The 15,304-nt window shown below is 38.3% G+C and overlaps 2 protein-coding genes across 3 annotated transcripts in view; both read right to left on the bottom strand.

Annotated features, from left to right (window-relative positions):
- The window catches only part of LOC127105100 (protein OSCA1-like), a 30,140-nt gene extending 19,978 nt beyond the window's left edge, over positions 1–10,162 (bottom strand). The window contains exon 1 of one of the 2 annotated variants that reach the window (XM_051042266.1): positions 9,875–10,162. In XM_051042266.1, the coding sequence (XP_050898223.1) occupies positions 9,875–10,054 (180 nt within the window). In that variant the 5' untranslated portion in view covers positions 10,055–10,162. The remainder of the gene's footprint in view (positions 1–9,874) is intronic. The other variant, XM_051042265.1, reaches the window with a different exon arrangement.
- Positions 7,972–8,435, bottom strand: LOC127105101 (GTP-binding nuclear protein Ran-B1-like). Its single transcript, XM_051042267.1, has one exon. It carries the CDS (start codon positions 8,357–8,359, stop codon positions 8,099–8,101), a length of 261 nt encoding a protein of 86 aa, XP_050898224.1. The 5' UTR covers positions 8,360–8,435; the 3' UTR covers positions 7,972–8,098.
- Positions 10,163–15,304: the final 5,142 nt, after the last annotated feature.

The following is a 15,304-nucleotide window of genomic DNA, read 5'->3' as shown; positions in this document are numbered from 1 at the left end:
ATATCCTATAATGAGTATGAAAAGATCACCAACAGGGAAACAGCTAAAGATATACTTGATTCTCTGAAGATGACTCATGAAGGAAACTCCCAGGTCAAAGAAACAAAGGCTCTGGCTCTAATCCAGAAGTATGAAGCCTTCAAAATGGAGGATGACGAAGCCATAGAGGTAATGTTCTCTAGATTCCAAACTCTTATTGCAGGTCTCAAAGTTCTAGACAAAGGATACACAACTGCAGACCACGTCAAAAAAATAGTCAGAAGCTTGCCAAAGAAATGGAGACCCATGGTCATTACTCTGAAGCTGTCAAAGGATCTGAACAACATCAGTCTTGAAGAGCTTGTCAGTTCTCTTAGAAACCATGAGATAGAACTAGAGGAAGATGAGCCTCAGAAAAAGAACAAGTCTGTAGCATTAAAGTCCAGATCTGAAAGACGCAAATCTGACAGAAACAAAGCATTCCAGGCCGAAACAGAAGATGCGGATGACTCTGAACAGGAAGATTCTGATGATGAAGAAGAATTGTCCCTCCTGACCAGAAGAGTTAAACAACTCTGGAAAAAGAGGAACAATAACTTCAGAAGACCAAGACCCAGAGGGGATCGATCAGAATCAACCTCAAAAGGTAAAACTAACAAAGATGTTACTTGTTATGAATATAAAGAAACAGGTCACTACAGGAATGAATGCCCTAAGCTAAAGAAAGACAGCTCCAGAAAAGAAAGCTTCAAGAAAAATCCCCTCAGAACCAAGAAGGGATTAATGGCTACCTGGGATGATAGTGAATCTGACTCATCAGAATCTGATGCTGACGAACAGGCCAATGTGGCGTTCATGGCTACCACATCCAGGAACAGTTCAGATGAAGAATCTGAATCAGAAGAGGTATTCACTGAACTCTCTCGATCTGATTTAGAATCATGCTTGTCTGAAACTCTTAACTCATATCAGAAACTAAAACAAAAATTTAAAGCAATAAAAGGTTGTCTTGAAGAAAAATTTGAAGAATGTGGCAAACTTGAGATGACAATTCTAGAACTCAAAGATGAAAACAAAGTTTTAACATCACTAAAAGATGCAGCAAAGAAAAATTGTTTAAAACTAGAAGAAGCGTTATCTCAAGCTCCACAAACTTCAAATACGATAATTTATAAATACGAAAAAGCCTTTCAAAAGTTTCTGAAAAATGGGATAGGAAGGAGTGTAATGACATCCATGATTTATGGAGTCAGTCAGAACAATAGAAAAGGAATTGGGTATGATCCTAAGGAAGATAAAACTTCTACTAGTGACCAACTTAAATCTCCATTTTCATATCACTATACACACACACAAGAGCAAAAATTTGAAAACGCTAGAAAACCCAAAGTGGTAAGAAACTCTGGGAAAACTAATCAGAAAGGACCCAAGAGACTCTGGGTACCAAAAGATAAGATTGTTTATGTTGCAGATATCCTATGCAGCAAAGTTCAAACACCAGTCATGGTACCTGGACTTTGGATGCTCGCGACACATGACGGGAAGAAAGTCTATGTTCCAAAGCCTGGAACTTAAAGACGCTGGATTCGTAGGCTTCGGAGGAGATCAGAAAAGAAGGATCAGAGGCTCTGGAACTATTGGTAATGGTACTCTTCCCTCTATATCTGATGTCCTTTACGTAGAAGGATTAATGCATAATTTGTTATCCATAAGTCAATTAAGTGATAAGGGTTATGATGTGATCTTTAATCAAAAAACATGTAAAGCCATAAATCAAAACAATGGTTCTGTCCTATTCACAAGCAAGAGGGAAAAAAATATTTATAAAATTAATCTTTCTGATTTAAAAGAACAAAATGTGAAATGTATGATGTCTGTTCACGAAGAGCAATGGGTATGGCATAGACGCTTGGGCCACATTAGCATGAGGAAACTATCTCAGCTAAATAAACTCGAGTTAGTCAGAGGCCTACCTAAACTGAAGTTCTCTTCAGATGCTCTATGTGAAGCATGTCAGAAAGGAAAATTTTCAAAAACATCTTTCAAAAAGAAAACTATTGTTACTACCTCTAAGCCTCTGGAACTTCTTCACATTGATCTATTTGGTCCTTTGAAAACAACATCAGTCAATGGAAAGAAGTACAGATTAGTCATTGTTGATGATTTCAGTCGCTGGACATGGGTGAAATTCCTAAAACACAGGAGTGAGTCTCACTCTGTATTCACTAGTTTCTGCTCCAAAGTGCAAAAAGAATTTGACTCTAAAATTGTCAGAGTCAGAAGTGATCATGGTGGGGAATTCGAAAATAAATCCCTTGAGGAATTATTTGACTCTAATGGAATATCCCATGATTTCTCCTGCCCTAGAACTCCACAACAAAATGGAGTTGTAGAGAGGAAGAATAGGACACTCCAAGAGATGGCCAGAACTATGATCAACGAAACTAACGTGGCTAAGCACTTTTGGGCCGAAGCTGTAAATACAGTGTGTTACATTCAGAATAGAATCTCCATAAGACCTATTCTGGAAAAGACTCCCTATGAACTGTGTAAAGGAAGGAAACCAAAAATTTCATATTTTCATCCATTTGGATGTTCTTGCTTTATTTTAAACACTAAAGAACATCTGAACAAGTTTGATTCCAAAGCACAGAAAGGTATTATGTTAGGATACTCAGAACGCTCTAAAGGCTACAGAGTATACAATACAAAAACCAAAATTGTGGAAGAATCAATTCATGTCAGATTTGACGATAAGCTTGACCCTGAAAAGTCAAAGCTAGTTGAAAATTTTGCAGATTTAGAAATCACTCTTGTAGGATCTGACAAAGCTCCAGAAGCAACTGCCACTCAGAATTCTGAGGAAATTAATCCTCCATTAATCCCAAAGAAAGCTAAAAGTCGCCTTAACGTATCTGAAGAATTGATTCTGGGCAACAAGGACGAACCCATCAGAACCAGATCTACCTTCAGAACTTCTGAAGAGACTCCTATTGGACTAGTGTCTCTGATTGAGCCTACGTCCTGTGATGAAGCACTTCAAGATAACGAATGGGTTCTAGCCATGCAAGAAGATTTAGATCAATTCACAAAGAATGATGTCTGGGATCTTGTTCCCAAGCCCAGAGGCACTCACGTTATCGGAACCAGATGGGTATTCAGAAACAAGCTGAACGAGAAAGGAGAAGTCGTCAGAAACAAAGCTCGACTGGTAGCTCAAGGTTACAGTCAACAAGAAGGTATTGACTATAATGAAACCTTTTCTCCAGTTGTAAGGTTAGAATCTATTCGTCTTCTTGTATCTTTCGCTATAAACCATTCTATTAAATTATATCAAATGGATGTCAAGAGCGCATTCCTTAATGGTTATATATCAGAAGAAGTGTATGTCAACCAACCTCCAGGTTTTGAAAATCCAAAATTTCCAGAACATGTTTTTAAACTTAAAAAATCTTTATATGGACTTAAACAAGCTCCCAGAGCTTGGTATGAACGTTTAAGTAACTTTCTTCTGGAACACAATTTTATCAGAGGGAAAGTTGACTCCACACTCTTCTGTAAGAACCTTAACAATGATCTCATGATATGCCAGATATACGTTGATGATATTATTTTTGGTTCAGCTAACACCTCTGTTTGTCAAGAATTCTCTGAGTTAATGCAGGCAGAATTTGAAATGAGCTTAATGCAAGAACTAAAGTTCTTTCTAGGAATTCAAATTAACCAAACTTCAGAAGTCACGTACGTTCATCAAAGCAAATACATAAAAGATGTTCTGAAGAAATTTGACATGGCCGAATGCAACTCTGCAAAGACTCCCATGCATCCAACATGCATTCTTGAAAAGGAAGAAGTCAGTAAAAAGGTTTGTCAGAAGCTCTATCGTGGTATGATAGGCTCCCTTCTCTATCTAACTGCTACTCGACCTGATATTCTCTTTAGTGTCTGTCTATGTGCCAGATTCCAATCAGATCCTAGAGAAACTCATTAAGAGCAGTTAAGAGATTTTTCAAATATCTGAAAGGAACTCCTAACCTAGGCCTGATGTATGAGAAAACATCAGAGTATAGACTTTCTGGTTACTGTGATGCAGATTACGCAGGAGATAGATTGGAACGAAAAAGCACATCTGGAAATTGTCAGCTCCTGGGAAACAATCTGATATCCTGGGCAAGAAAAAGGCAATCAACTATCGCCCTATCCACGGCAGAAGCAGAATACATCTCAGCATCACTGTGCACCACTCAGATGCTCTGGATGAAGAATCAGTTAGAAGATCTGCAAATCTTCGAGAGTAACATTCCTATCTTTTGTGATAATACTGCTGCTATTTGTTTAAGTAAGAATCCCATTCTACACTCCAGAGCTAAGCACATTGAAATAAAACATCATTTTATCAGAGACTATGTTCAGAAAGGGATAGTAACATTGAAGTTCATTGATACAGACCATCAATGGGCAGATATCTTTACTAAGCCTTTAGCTGAAGATAGATTTCTCTTTATCTTAGAAAATCTGAACATTCAAAACTGCCCTGAATAAAATGTGCCTCTGAAGCTGTAAAATGAGACTCTGACATAAACAAATAAGTTTCTGCCTCTGACTCTGATACTTCTACCTAGTTAAGAAGCTATCTGAGTTAGAAATCTCCAGGAACCATTCGTTTGGTATTCCTGAAGATCAGATAAAGCAAACATGTGGAGTGACTTGTGTCTAACTTTAGGAACTTCTAGACAGCTGTCTAGCAGTAATCAAGGAACAGACTCTTGAGATCTCCTCGAGCAGTGTGCGAACTGTTGGGATTAGACATCATTAATGAGCCATAATCATTTCTCCCTCTAAACGTGCTAACTTGGTTTTTGTGCTAAACTCTTTTGCGTGTCGTTTTGCATGCGTTTCTTTTGGGTATTTAAACACTCCTCTCACACTTTGCACACACTTCACTCTCACTCACTTGTTCAAACCCAGTTCTCTCAGGCATTTCTGCAAACAGTTCATCTTCATCCCAGTTCTTCATCAATAATGGATTCTCAACAACAATCCGTGTTCAACTATTCTCAGCAAATAAACTCCAGCAACGCAGCTCAAAGCACAAGCAATCCTACTCCAACCGTTACAGGCGTAACTACAACACCAATATACAAGGAGCCTCACATTCTTGACCGTGAGCCTCATATAAATCTTGCAACTCCCTTCGAGAAACTGGACGTGCTGTGTGAATCTCTGGTGGATTTTAACAACATGAAGAGAAATGGCGTAGACCTCACTGAAGAACTTCATCAACAAGGTTGGGGAAACTACTTTCAACGTCTCTACGGTCCAGTTTACCCAAATCTTATTAAGGAATTCTGAAGGTTTGCTGATGCTGACGATCATTTCATCGTCTCCTACGTTTTGGGTGTAAAAATTGTGATCACTGAAAAAACAATCGCTGCCTTGCTGAACATGGAAAAAGCTGGAGGAAGAAGAATTTACAACATAAATCCCAGGGCGAAATACATTGCTCATGAAATCAACCCCACAATCTTCAAACTTAACACAGAAGGCAACCCCTTAAAGAACAAGGAACTACATCAGAATCTCCGGGTGTGGCTCAAAATCATTATGGGAACTATTCATCATCGCCTAACATCAAACTCATCAGATTACATCAATACAGATCAGAAATGTATTATGTATTGTATTCATAAAGGTCTGAAGCTTTGCCTCCCAGCACTCCTCTTCAAATATCTCAGAGATTCTGTACGGGAAACCAGGAATAACATGAAACCCAGAACTTACATTCCTCTGGGAAGACTCCTCTCAGATGTGCTGATAGAAAATGGTCTCGTGGACCATCTGGTAAAACACAGACTCATGGAAGACTTAGCAATAGAAACTGGAAGGCCTCTGAACTCCAGGAATCTAAAGAGCATGGGGATTCTGGAGAAGATCCATGTTAAACCTACTCTGGACACCTCATGGGAATCCTTAAAAGATCAGAGAAAAATTCCAAATGGTCTCTGTATGTTCTACAAGGAAGAACCCAAAGAAGCAATTATCCACTATCTCCAACGTCTCAAGGATGAAGGAGTGGACATCTCAGATTTCAGATTGAGCGAACTGCCAGATTCAGCTCCAGACTTCGTAAGGTTTAAAAGAGGTCCATCTGAGAAGACATCAAAGGCGAAGAAAGCAAAGCTAGGGGAATCCTCTGAATCAAGACCTCCAGCACCTATGCAAGAGTCTTCTGGTAAGTCTGCCTCTCCTGCTCCCTCTATACAGCAAGTTGCTTCGTCTTTTCCTCTACCAACACCCCTTTACACCACATCTGAAACCCCTCCTTCAACAACCAGAACCTCTCAACCACTACCAAAATTCAACCTTGCCAATACCTCCTTACCACTATCCGAAGCTGAAGAAATGAATCAAACCACTTCCTCATCTTCAGCCCCAGAATCACCTCCCTACTTTGTCATTTCCTCTGACACAGAACCCTCTGACCCCGCCTCTCCCACTCTAGCCCAACTTCAAACTCTAAACCGTGATTCACAACAACCACAACAACCTCCACCTGAACCTGAAGTGACTTCACCACCCACAGAACAACCAACCGTCACTCCATCTGAAGTTCAACCCTCTGACCTCAATACCTCTGACATTACCCCTCCAAACACTTCCGTTGAACCTCCAACTCTCAACCTAAGCCCTCCAAACTCTCCACCTCAACCATCTGAACCAGAACATTCCCTGCCAACCCTAGAGGAAGCAATTATGCTGTTTGCAGGAGCATCAGGTGAAAAGGTCAAGTCTCTGACCATCAACTTTAGTATCAGTGATGATCCTGAAAGAGCAACGGCAACTTCAACTTCAAATGGAAAGAAACTATATTTGGAAAGAAGTTATTCAGGGAGACAAACTTGTTCTGGCAAGAAACAACGAAGTTATGGCATTAAACTCTCATCAAGACTAAATATCTACCATTACTACAAACGGTCGTTTTTCACCTCTATATAAAGAACGGCGAACCTCATTGAGAGATACACCTGAACGCACAGAATTACTTTACTCTCTCTATAATCTTTCACGAGCTTTTGCTCATTACGTGAAAATTCCTATCTGCTCAAATTGCTGTAATACTTGCTTTATCCTAGAAGCACTCTAGATTACAAATTCTGTTTTTACCTCAATTGTTTTAATTCCTCAAGTGACTTTGCGCAGTTTGCATACTTGAGAGGACTAAGAGATCTTTCTCTTAGACGTTGGTTGTAATAATCTTTCAAGATTAGTGGATTAAGTCCTTGTTGAAGGCGAAATCACCTTGGCCTGGTGGACTGGAGTAGCTTTGAGTTATAAGCGAACCAGTATAAAATCCTGTGTGATTTTATTTTGCAAAAACGCTTATTTTTCCAAAACAATTCAAACCCCCCTTTCTTGTTTTTCTCACCTTCAAAACACACAATTTGGATACTAGTTCAATTCTTTGTTGCGAGTTGTTGAACTTACGCAATTTCTCTGTCAATAGTTCCCATCAAACGCATTGTTTCCTGCATTATTACTTTTCATTTTAAAGAATCAATGTACCATGTAACAACCTGTTTGTCATGTCCACTGCTTGCAGGTAACTTTCCATATTCTTCTGCATTTGAGCCATCGACAACAGGCTTCAATTGGCAACCTTGAAGTCGGTCTGACACTTCCTCTACACATGTACCAAATAACTTCTTCTGTTGCTCAGCTAGGTGCTTTTGTAGTGTCGAGTTTTGTTGCCGGGAAACCAGGTGGTGGTCGATTTGGATAGAAACATTGGAACTTGGTTGTCGTATGCTAGTAGGATACTTGAGATTGATACCAGTAGATTTAGAAACAACAACCATTAGAAGAGACTGATGTTGTGCTAGCATGGCAAGCTGTTGTTGATGCATTAATTGCCCCTGTTGCTGATATTTCACAATACTGCAAAATTTTCTTCCTGTGGAAAGTAACCTGCTTTGCCTTCACTTGCCTGTTCTTCACATTCAACTTTGTTTCCACAAAGAACAAATGGGATGTTTTCACAGACCCGACAAAGATCACGGTGCCAAGTAGGGACATTCTTGTATGTCAGCCATGCAGTAACATCAAACATTAGAATAACACACTATCCATGAATATAGTATCCATCTCTGAGACCACCAAACTTCTCTTGACCAGCAGTATCCCAGCAGTAGAAACGAATCTTACCACAGTTTCTGAAGAAATCCAATGGATGCACTTCAACACCAATGGTTGGTTCATATTTCTTCTCAAATTCTCTAGTAAGATGCCTCTTTACGAAAGTTGTTTTTCCTGTGCCATCGTCACCGACGATCACAAGCTTGAAACTAGGATAATCAACTGTTTGCTGATTAGGCAACTCCATTGAAATGAATGGAATAATCGATTATGGAGGAAAAGCTAGGTTGCATTGTGTTTCAGTGTCTGTCCTTCAAAATCTTCCCATGTTTTCATATCTGGTACACAATGCCCCAATTTTTTTAGATATAGGTCCATTCCTCTTATCTTCTTTAAATAATTCATATATGTATGTATTAATTTGTATGTTTGGCTAACTAGGTGGACCGGAATCATTCAGGACCCGCTGAATCGTATTAATGTTGTAGGTCTCAGCATTTTCTGCAGTAGCATTAAGTTCATTTGCTCCGCGAAAAGATGGCCATCTAGATTTTCCTAAGAAAATCAGGATTTGGTTGCAAGTCTGCATCAAATATTGCAACAAGTTCATAGCCTTTCACATAGTCACAACTCATTGCAGAATTAAGATTTCCAGCTTTGTATCCAGTCCCGATTAGGCGATGCCGATAGATTATGTTGATTCCCTTTTGGTTCCACTTAGACACCTCGGCCTTAATCAACCATTGTATGGTTTCGTCATCAGAATCATAAAGTACTTGAAACAGTAAACGATCCCTTAGCCATCGGATAACTCCCTCTTCCAATAAAGATGATATCTGCAATCCTGCACAACTTCGGCAGCGGCATACCTGCATTATGACCCAAAGTCCTGCAGCAGAACCATCATCAATTGCAGCAGCCTCCAAAAGTCGTTCCAGCTTGGACCTGAACGCCGTAACTGAGACCCACAAAGGACTTGGTGACAGAATGGGATTTCCTAGAGCCTTAAAGTCATCTATAGAGAATGTGGGAGGATCATTATTATCAGTCCGATGCCAAGTACGGGATTTTAAAGCATGCATTGAAGAGGCAAGAATCCTTTCCCGAACAATAGGTCCTTTGTTGCCGCTGGACCTTTTCAACAATACAGAAATGCCGGTGGCTTCCATGGGGTCCATATCCATATCTAGGCGATCATTGTAGTGATCCAACCACTGATCCCCAATTTCATCAACTCCTGATTGGTTCATCTCTAGCCAGTTTGTAGGTATATGCTCATGGTGATTGTTTCATTATCCATTTTCTTTAAATTATCATGCACGCAGGATTTAGAAGTTGAGTGTGATTCTGTTAAGGATTGTTGCAGGGCCTGCTATCACTACTGTTATGATGTTTTGGGCGTGACAAGGCATAGCTCCAGTTCAAGGATGTTAAGTTCCGGCAAATTGGATACATGACAATAAGGTCAGCACCAGTAATGATCTTATTGTTGGATGGAGAGAAGCTAATGCCAGCAGTTGGTGGACTTGGGATCATTGGTGACCTTATCCCTCTCTAAAGCTATTTCTTTTGACAGCTTGTCAATTTCAGTGGTGTAATGATCAATAGAATCTACTTTCGTTCCACAACAACCAAGGAAACCAGTCTTCATTTCTGGTCTTATTGAAGTTCTGTCCAGCTTATTTTGATAATAGACGAGCCAATTATGCATCTTGCTCTTCTTTTTAACCAACTTTGCCAACCGGTTTGCATTATAAACAACCTGGTGAGTCAGATAGGTATTCGAATGGTTGACCAAAAAGAAGTGCTCCACAAGCTCACTAACAGATTCGTCAGGATCTGGTGGAATGTTTCTAACGAGCACCGAAAATTGATCAGGACGACGTTTTTCTGCTGCAAGAAACTGCAATCTCATTGCGGCAACTTTTCCACACTCCTTCATCAAAATATAGCATGTCCAGAAGGTAAATGCATAAGCAGCTATTATATATGACCAAAACCTTTCGGATCCACGCTGGACATTAGAAATTGAGAGCTTATCAATGTCATTGGAAGTCTCGGACGATCCAGCCAATTCTTGCCTCACATGAAAATCTTCCATTTATTCATGTGATAAGATACTTTGCTCATATGCCAACATCATATTGAATGAACGAAATAAATGAAATACGAATGAGTATGTAGAATTCCTTCAATATGAATGGAAATTTTCCAATGTGAATGAAGAAATAAAAATTTCTTTGAATGATGAATGAATGAGAAAAATGCATATGAATGATGACCTAAAACAAAAATGTTTTGCACTTGACACATAATTTATTTGAAAAAAAAGTGAGAACTGGTAATGTGACAAGGCGAGATGAATAATCACTTCGATGAAACAGGAACGAAAGATGAAACATGGGGCTCACTTGATTGCGACAAATGAAAGAGGTTTCAAATCTCGTATGGCTAAAGAGATTAATCATCTTATACCAAAATAAAGAAACAAAACCCAAAAGACTAACATGGACTGGTCGTGGTAGCAAGTCCAACAACAAACGTTTTTTTGGATAGTATCATGACCAAATGGAATGGTCATGAAGAAAGAATGCAAATGAGTGATTGATGGGGAAAAAATTTCAGGGCCAAAATCGGGGTATGATAACGACGTGCCAAAACAGGGTTGTAGTTAATCCCACCACATGTACCAAGAAGAGGCACATTGGAGAATTCACCACAAGAATCAATAATCTGCACACCATCATATACACGGCTATACCAAAAGATATCATCATTAGTAAGAGACATAAGCCTCGTGGACCATCATAGACATCCTTTGTTCTCCTTGAAGGCGAGCGTCTGTGGCAAGTGCAAAATAAACCACTTGTACAACAGAGGCAAACAACACACAATGGTACCACCACCCTTTGCATTCCTCATATGCAAAGAGAAATAAGTGTCACCCAACAGAGTAGGAACGAGATTAAGAGTAGAGAGAATCCTAATAGTTTTCACATCTACAAAATTGTCGATGTTCGGGAATAACACTAGCCCATAGATGAGAAGTACAAATATGGCCTCAAAGGCGTCCTCACTCATGGCCTTCCCAAACAAAGTAGCTTGGGCGATCAGAAAATCAGACGGAAGACCTTGAATTCCACCTTTGGTAGTCATATTAGCACTAATTTCAGATACATCCATGTGCAACAGATCAGCAATCTCTTGGGAAGAAGGAATCCTCTCCAAACCACTGAACGGCAACTGATCAAGAATAGGTATACCCACAAGATAGGCATACTCCTCAAGCGTAGGCAAAAGCTGGAAATCCGGAAAAGTGAAGCAACGGTACATAGGATCATAGAACTGCACCAACACACTCATCAGACCTTCATCCACCTGAGTAGCAAGAATAGACAGAAGCTTCCCATAGCGAGCTTTGAACTCCAAAGGCTCTAATACATAGGATGTCAAACTCCTAAACTCTTTCAAGTCAGGTTGTCTGAAACTATACTTCTTTGTATTCCTTCTTTGCTTATCCATGTCTAAAAATTTGCAAATAGACCTCTTAAGTTCCTTGAAAATTTTCTCATTATTGATGATATGGATGCAAATGAATGCATGAATGCATGGATGCAACAATCACACTCAAGGATCAAGCAAGTCACGCCACACAAAGGTCACGGGATGGATCAAGTCATCCTTAATATCAATCATCCATTTTTGTGGATTATGGTTTACACCTTATCAACACCCAAGTTCCATTGATATTAAGGATATACGAGAACGGATCAACCACGAATCAAGGGTTTGTTGCAAGTCACGAGCATGGAGTCTCGGTTAAGAACCACCCAATGGGAGTGTACTATGGTTAAACCTGACAATCATGTTCTAAAAGAGGTTCCCATAGTCATCATCTCATCTTTCGGATATTATCCGATAAAACGACTACTCGTATTCCAAAAATATTCTCAAGAGAGACTCTTATGAGTGTAGTATCGCGTAACAATCGTATCAAATCTTACACTTGAATGACCTTCGCACTATGTCCTAAAATAGGCCAAGATGAGCTAGGTAATCTAAGGTCCTTGGCTTCTAAGGCCTATATTGGAAAGAGTAATGCCTAACCACGACTACTCGTGTGACATTATTGATCCCAACATAACCTTCACCAAGTGAATGGGCTTGCAAGTTAACTTGCTAAGGAATAACTCCACACAAGTCAACAAGACTATGCCATTCTCCTATCATAAGTGCACTCGAGTTCGGGTATAGAACTCATCTCACAAGAGACCACCAAGCACACAAGCAATTGATATATCAAGTAAATCAATCATTACAAACAATACAGTCATCCCAAATTTGCACAAAAAATATGTCACAAATAAATATAAACACATAATAGAAAGCAAAAAGTAGGCTAAACCCACTAGGAAGTCTTTATTCCCCAGCAGAGTCGCCACTTTTCTGTAGCGGGGTATTCGTTACCTTTAGATTTATTGACTAAATCAAAAGTAAATCATACAATTCGAGTCACCACCGCACTTCTATTTATCCAAAGGAAAGGTTAGAAAGCGAACAAAAACTAAGAAGTTTTATCAAATCAAAAACTAGTAAAAATTTCAGAGATCTGGGTAAGGGGGTTGGTTATGCAATGGGAAGGTTTTAAGCATCCAAAACATCCTTAGTACTCTAAGGGAGCCCTTTTTGCAAAGTTGTATGATAGGTTGGTATTTGTGAAAATATTTGTGCAAACATGATTGGGGAGATGAGAAAAGAATATACAATATTTACAAAGGTAGGATCAACCCATTGCCTACATACCATCACAAAGGTAGGATCAAAACCTCGTAGTTCGGGGGTAAAAAATCTCAAAAGAAGTTGGTGAATTGATTTGACAAAAGCCTTAAGGTCTTTTGTTATCAAAGGGAGAAAACTCAACCTAAACCAACAATCCACCATGTGAGGAGAGCTTCAACATACTAGTGAGGGATCCACCCTATAATAAGTATGGAAGACTTATAGTCCAATCACTAAGGATAAGGTGAGGTTTACATCAACCACTATGATAACTCGAACCTAATAGCTAACGTTTATGAAAAGCTTTGGCAAAGGTGGCCATTGGAACCACAAAAATCATTTGAAATGAGTTGTATTTACCAATTAGAAGTATTCACAAAATGAAGTCAAAGTTGACTTAAGGTTCAATTCGAAATAAGTATTGATGAAAAGAGTTTGAAAAATCAAAGGCATATGGCCTAGGTTTCTAGTCTTGGAAACAAAGTCAATGTTTGCACAAAATAAATTTGGCTTGGGTTAGAGTGGAGAGAAGAAGAGAATGGCTAGTCCTAAACATGCAAAGATGAGATAAGAGAATAAAACCCTTGGAGTTCCTTTCTTGAGATCATAAAGATGATCCAAGAGCTCCTTTCCTTTGGACTTAGCAAACAATCAAACAATCACACAATATTAGCTCCATGCTCTTAAGATCCATTTGGCTTGTCTCTCTTGGTTTACATATCCATGACAATGGTCTTTCTCACTTATCTCAAATTTGGAATCCCTATCACACAAGAATAAACAATCAAAAAGTTCACAATGCAATAAGAGGAAATGGACAGAGAGAGAGTTTAGATTAGGGGTCCTTTCAAATCAACATCAAGATTAAGCATTCTAAAGGTATGAGGCCTAGTTGCTTTTCAATCAATTTAGCACTCTAAAGGCATAAGGCCTAGTTGCTCTTGAAACTCCATTTAAGCATAGGTAAGGTCCTAAGTCTAAGTCCTTTCTCCTTTTAGCATTGGTTCACATAAACAAAACAAAACAAGCACAAAATATTTACACAATAATGTGCTCAAGTGAGCAAAAGGCAAATGGCATAAACATAAACATGAGCTCAAGTGAGCAAAAGAAAAAGACAATATGAATAAATGAGCAAGAAATTAAATTGCATTAAAGTAAATTGCAAGAATTAAATGCTTGAATTAAAAGTTAGTAATTAGTAGTTAGTGTTAGTGTGCCATAAGGCAATTTAGCGCTATGTTAAGCAATCGTAAGTGGACTAATATAGTAGTCACACCTATCTGAGGTCGGTCAATAAAACTATAGGCAACTAAACACAAGTTAGAGATCATGACTAGTAAGCCAAGCTCCTACAACTTACCATGCCAAAAGAAAAGAAGAATGACCTTGTATGGATTTTATGTTTTTAGTTTGACCAAGAAGCAACCTATCTTGGGCACAAAGCAATTCACTTGATCTTTAATCAAGATGAATTTGATTTGGATCAAAGAAGGTTAAGCCTCTCATATGTCAAGGCTAACCACAAATTATTAACTCATTGGTCAAAAGAAAAAGAAGAAGATGAAGATGGAAATGGAATGTACAAAATGAAAATCCAAATGACATAACCAAAACACATTGATCAAACATGAATGGAATCAACATCAATCAATGGTAAACAGAAGTGAAATGAAGATTAGAAGTCAAGAAATGTCAAACATATTTTTGATATTTTTTGGAATTAAAATAATGCATAAAATAGAATGAACAAATAAAGGTCAAACTTCAAATCCAATTCAAATCAACTTGGATAAGTCCAATTGGATCATCATAAGTCCAACATGGTCAAACAAGGTTTGACAAATTTTTTCAACATTTTTTGAAAACAGGAACTAATTTTAAACAATTAAAAATGGAGAAAAATAACATATATGAACTAAAATCTCAAATAAATCTCAAATCAATTAAGAAATTGATGAGAATATTTTTCATAGACTTATCATCATTCATACATGTTAAGAAACTATTTTTGGCATTTTTGAATATCTAAAAGTATTTTAAATGAATTAAAAACAATCAGAAATGAAATAATTCACAAAAAATATTAAATGGAATCACAAAAATAATTAAAAATCATTTTATGAAACTAGAATTTAAGAGAAAATTTTTGTAATTGGTCCCATATTTTTGTGGTTCCAAATAAAAAAGTTATGAATTTTTGAAAATAAATGGATTAAAAGAAATTAAAACAGAAATTAAGAAATTAGAAAAAAACCACAACGCTTGGATCAACGCTCATTAATTGACGTGGCTGATCACAAGGCTCCTAGGCGTGCGCTCATCATACACCTTGGTCAAACGCGTGGTATGCAGCATTAAATGAAGTCATAACAATGCAAGGCTAGGATTAAATCTGGGAATCAACATCCAA

The sequence above is a fragment of the Lathyrus oleraceus genome, chromosome 7 (genome assembly GCF_024323335.1).
Source record: "Lathyrus oleraceus cultivar Zhongwan6 chromosome 7, CAAS_Psat_ZW6_1.0, whole genome shotgun sequence".
In the NCBI taxonomy this organism is placed as follows: domain Eukaryota; kingdom Viridiplantae; phylum Streptophyta; class Magnoliopsida; order Fabales; family Fabaceae; genus Lathyrus; species Lathyrus oleraceus.
Note: the sequence above shows the minus strand (reverse complement) of the source record. Positions and strands in the feature narration are given on the sequence as shown.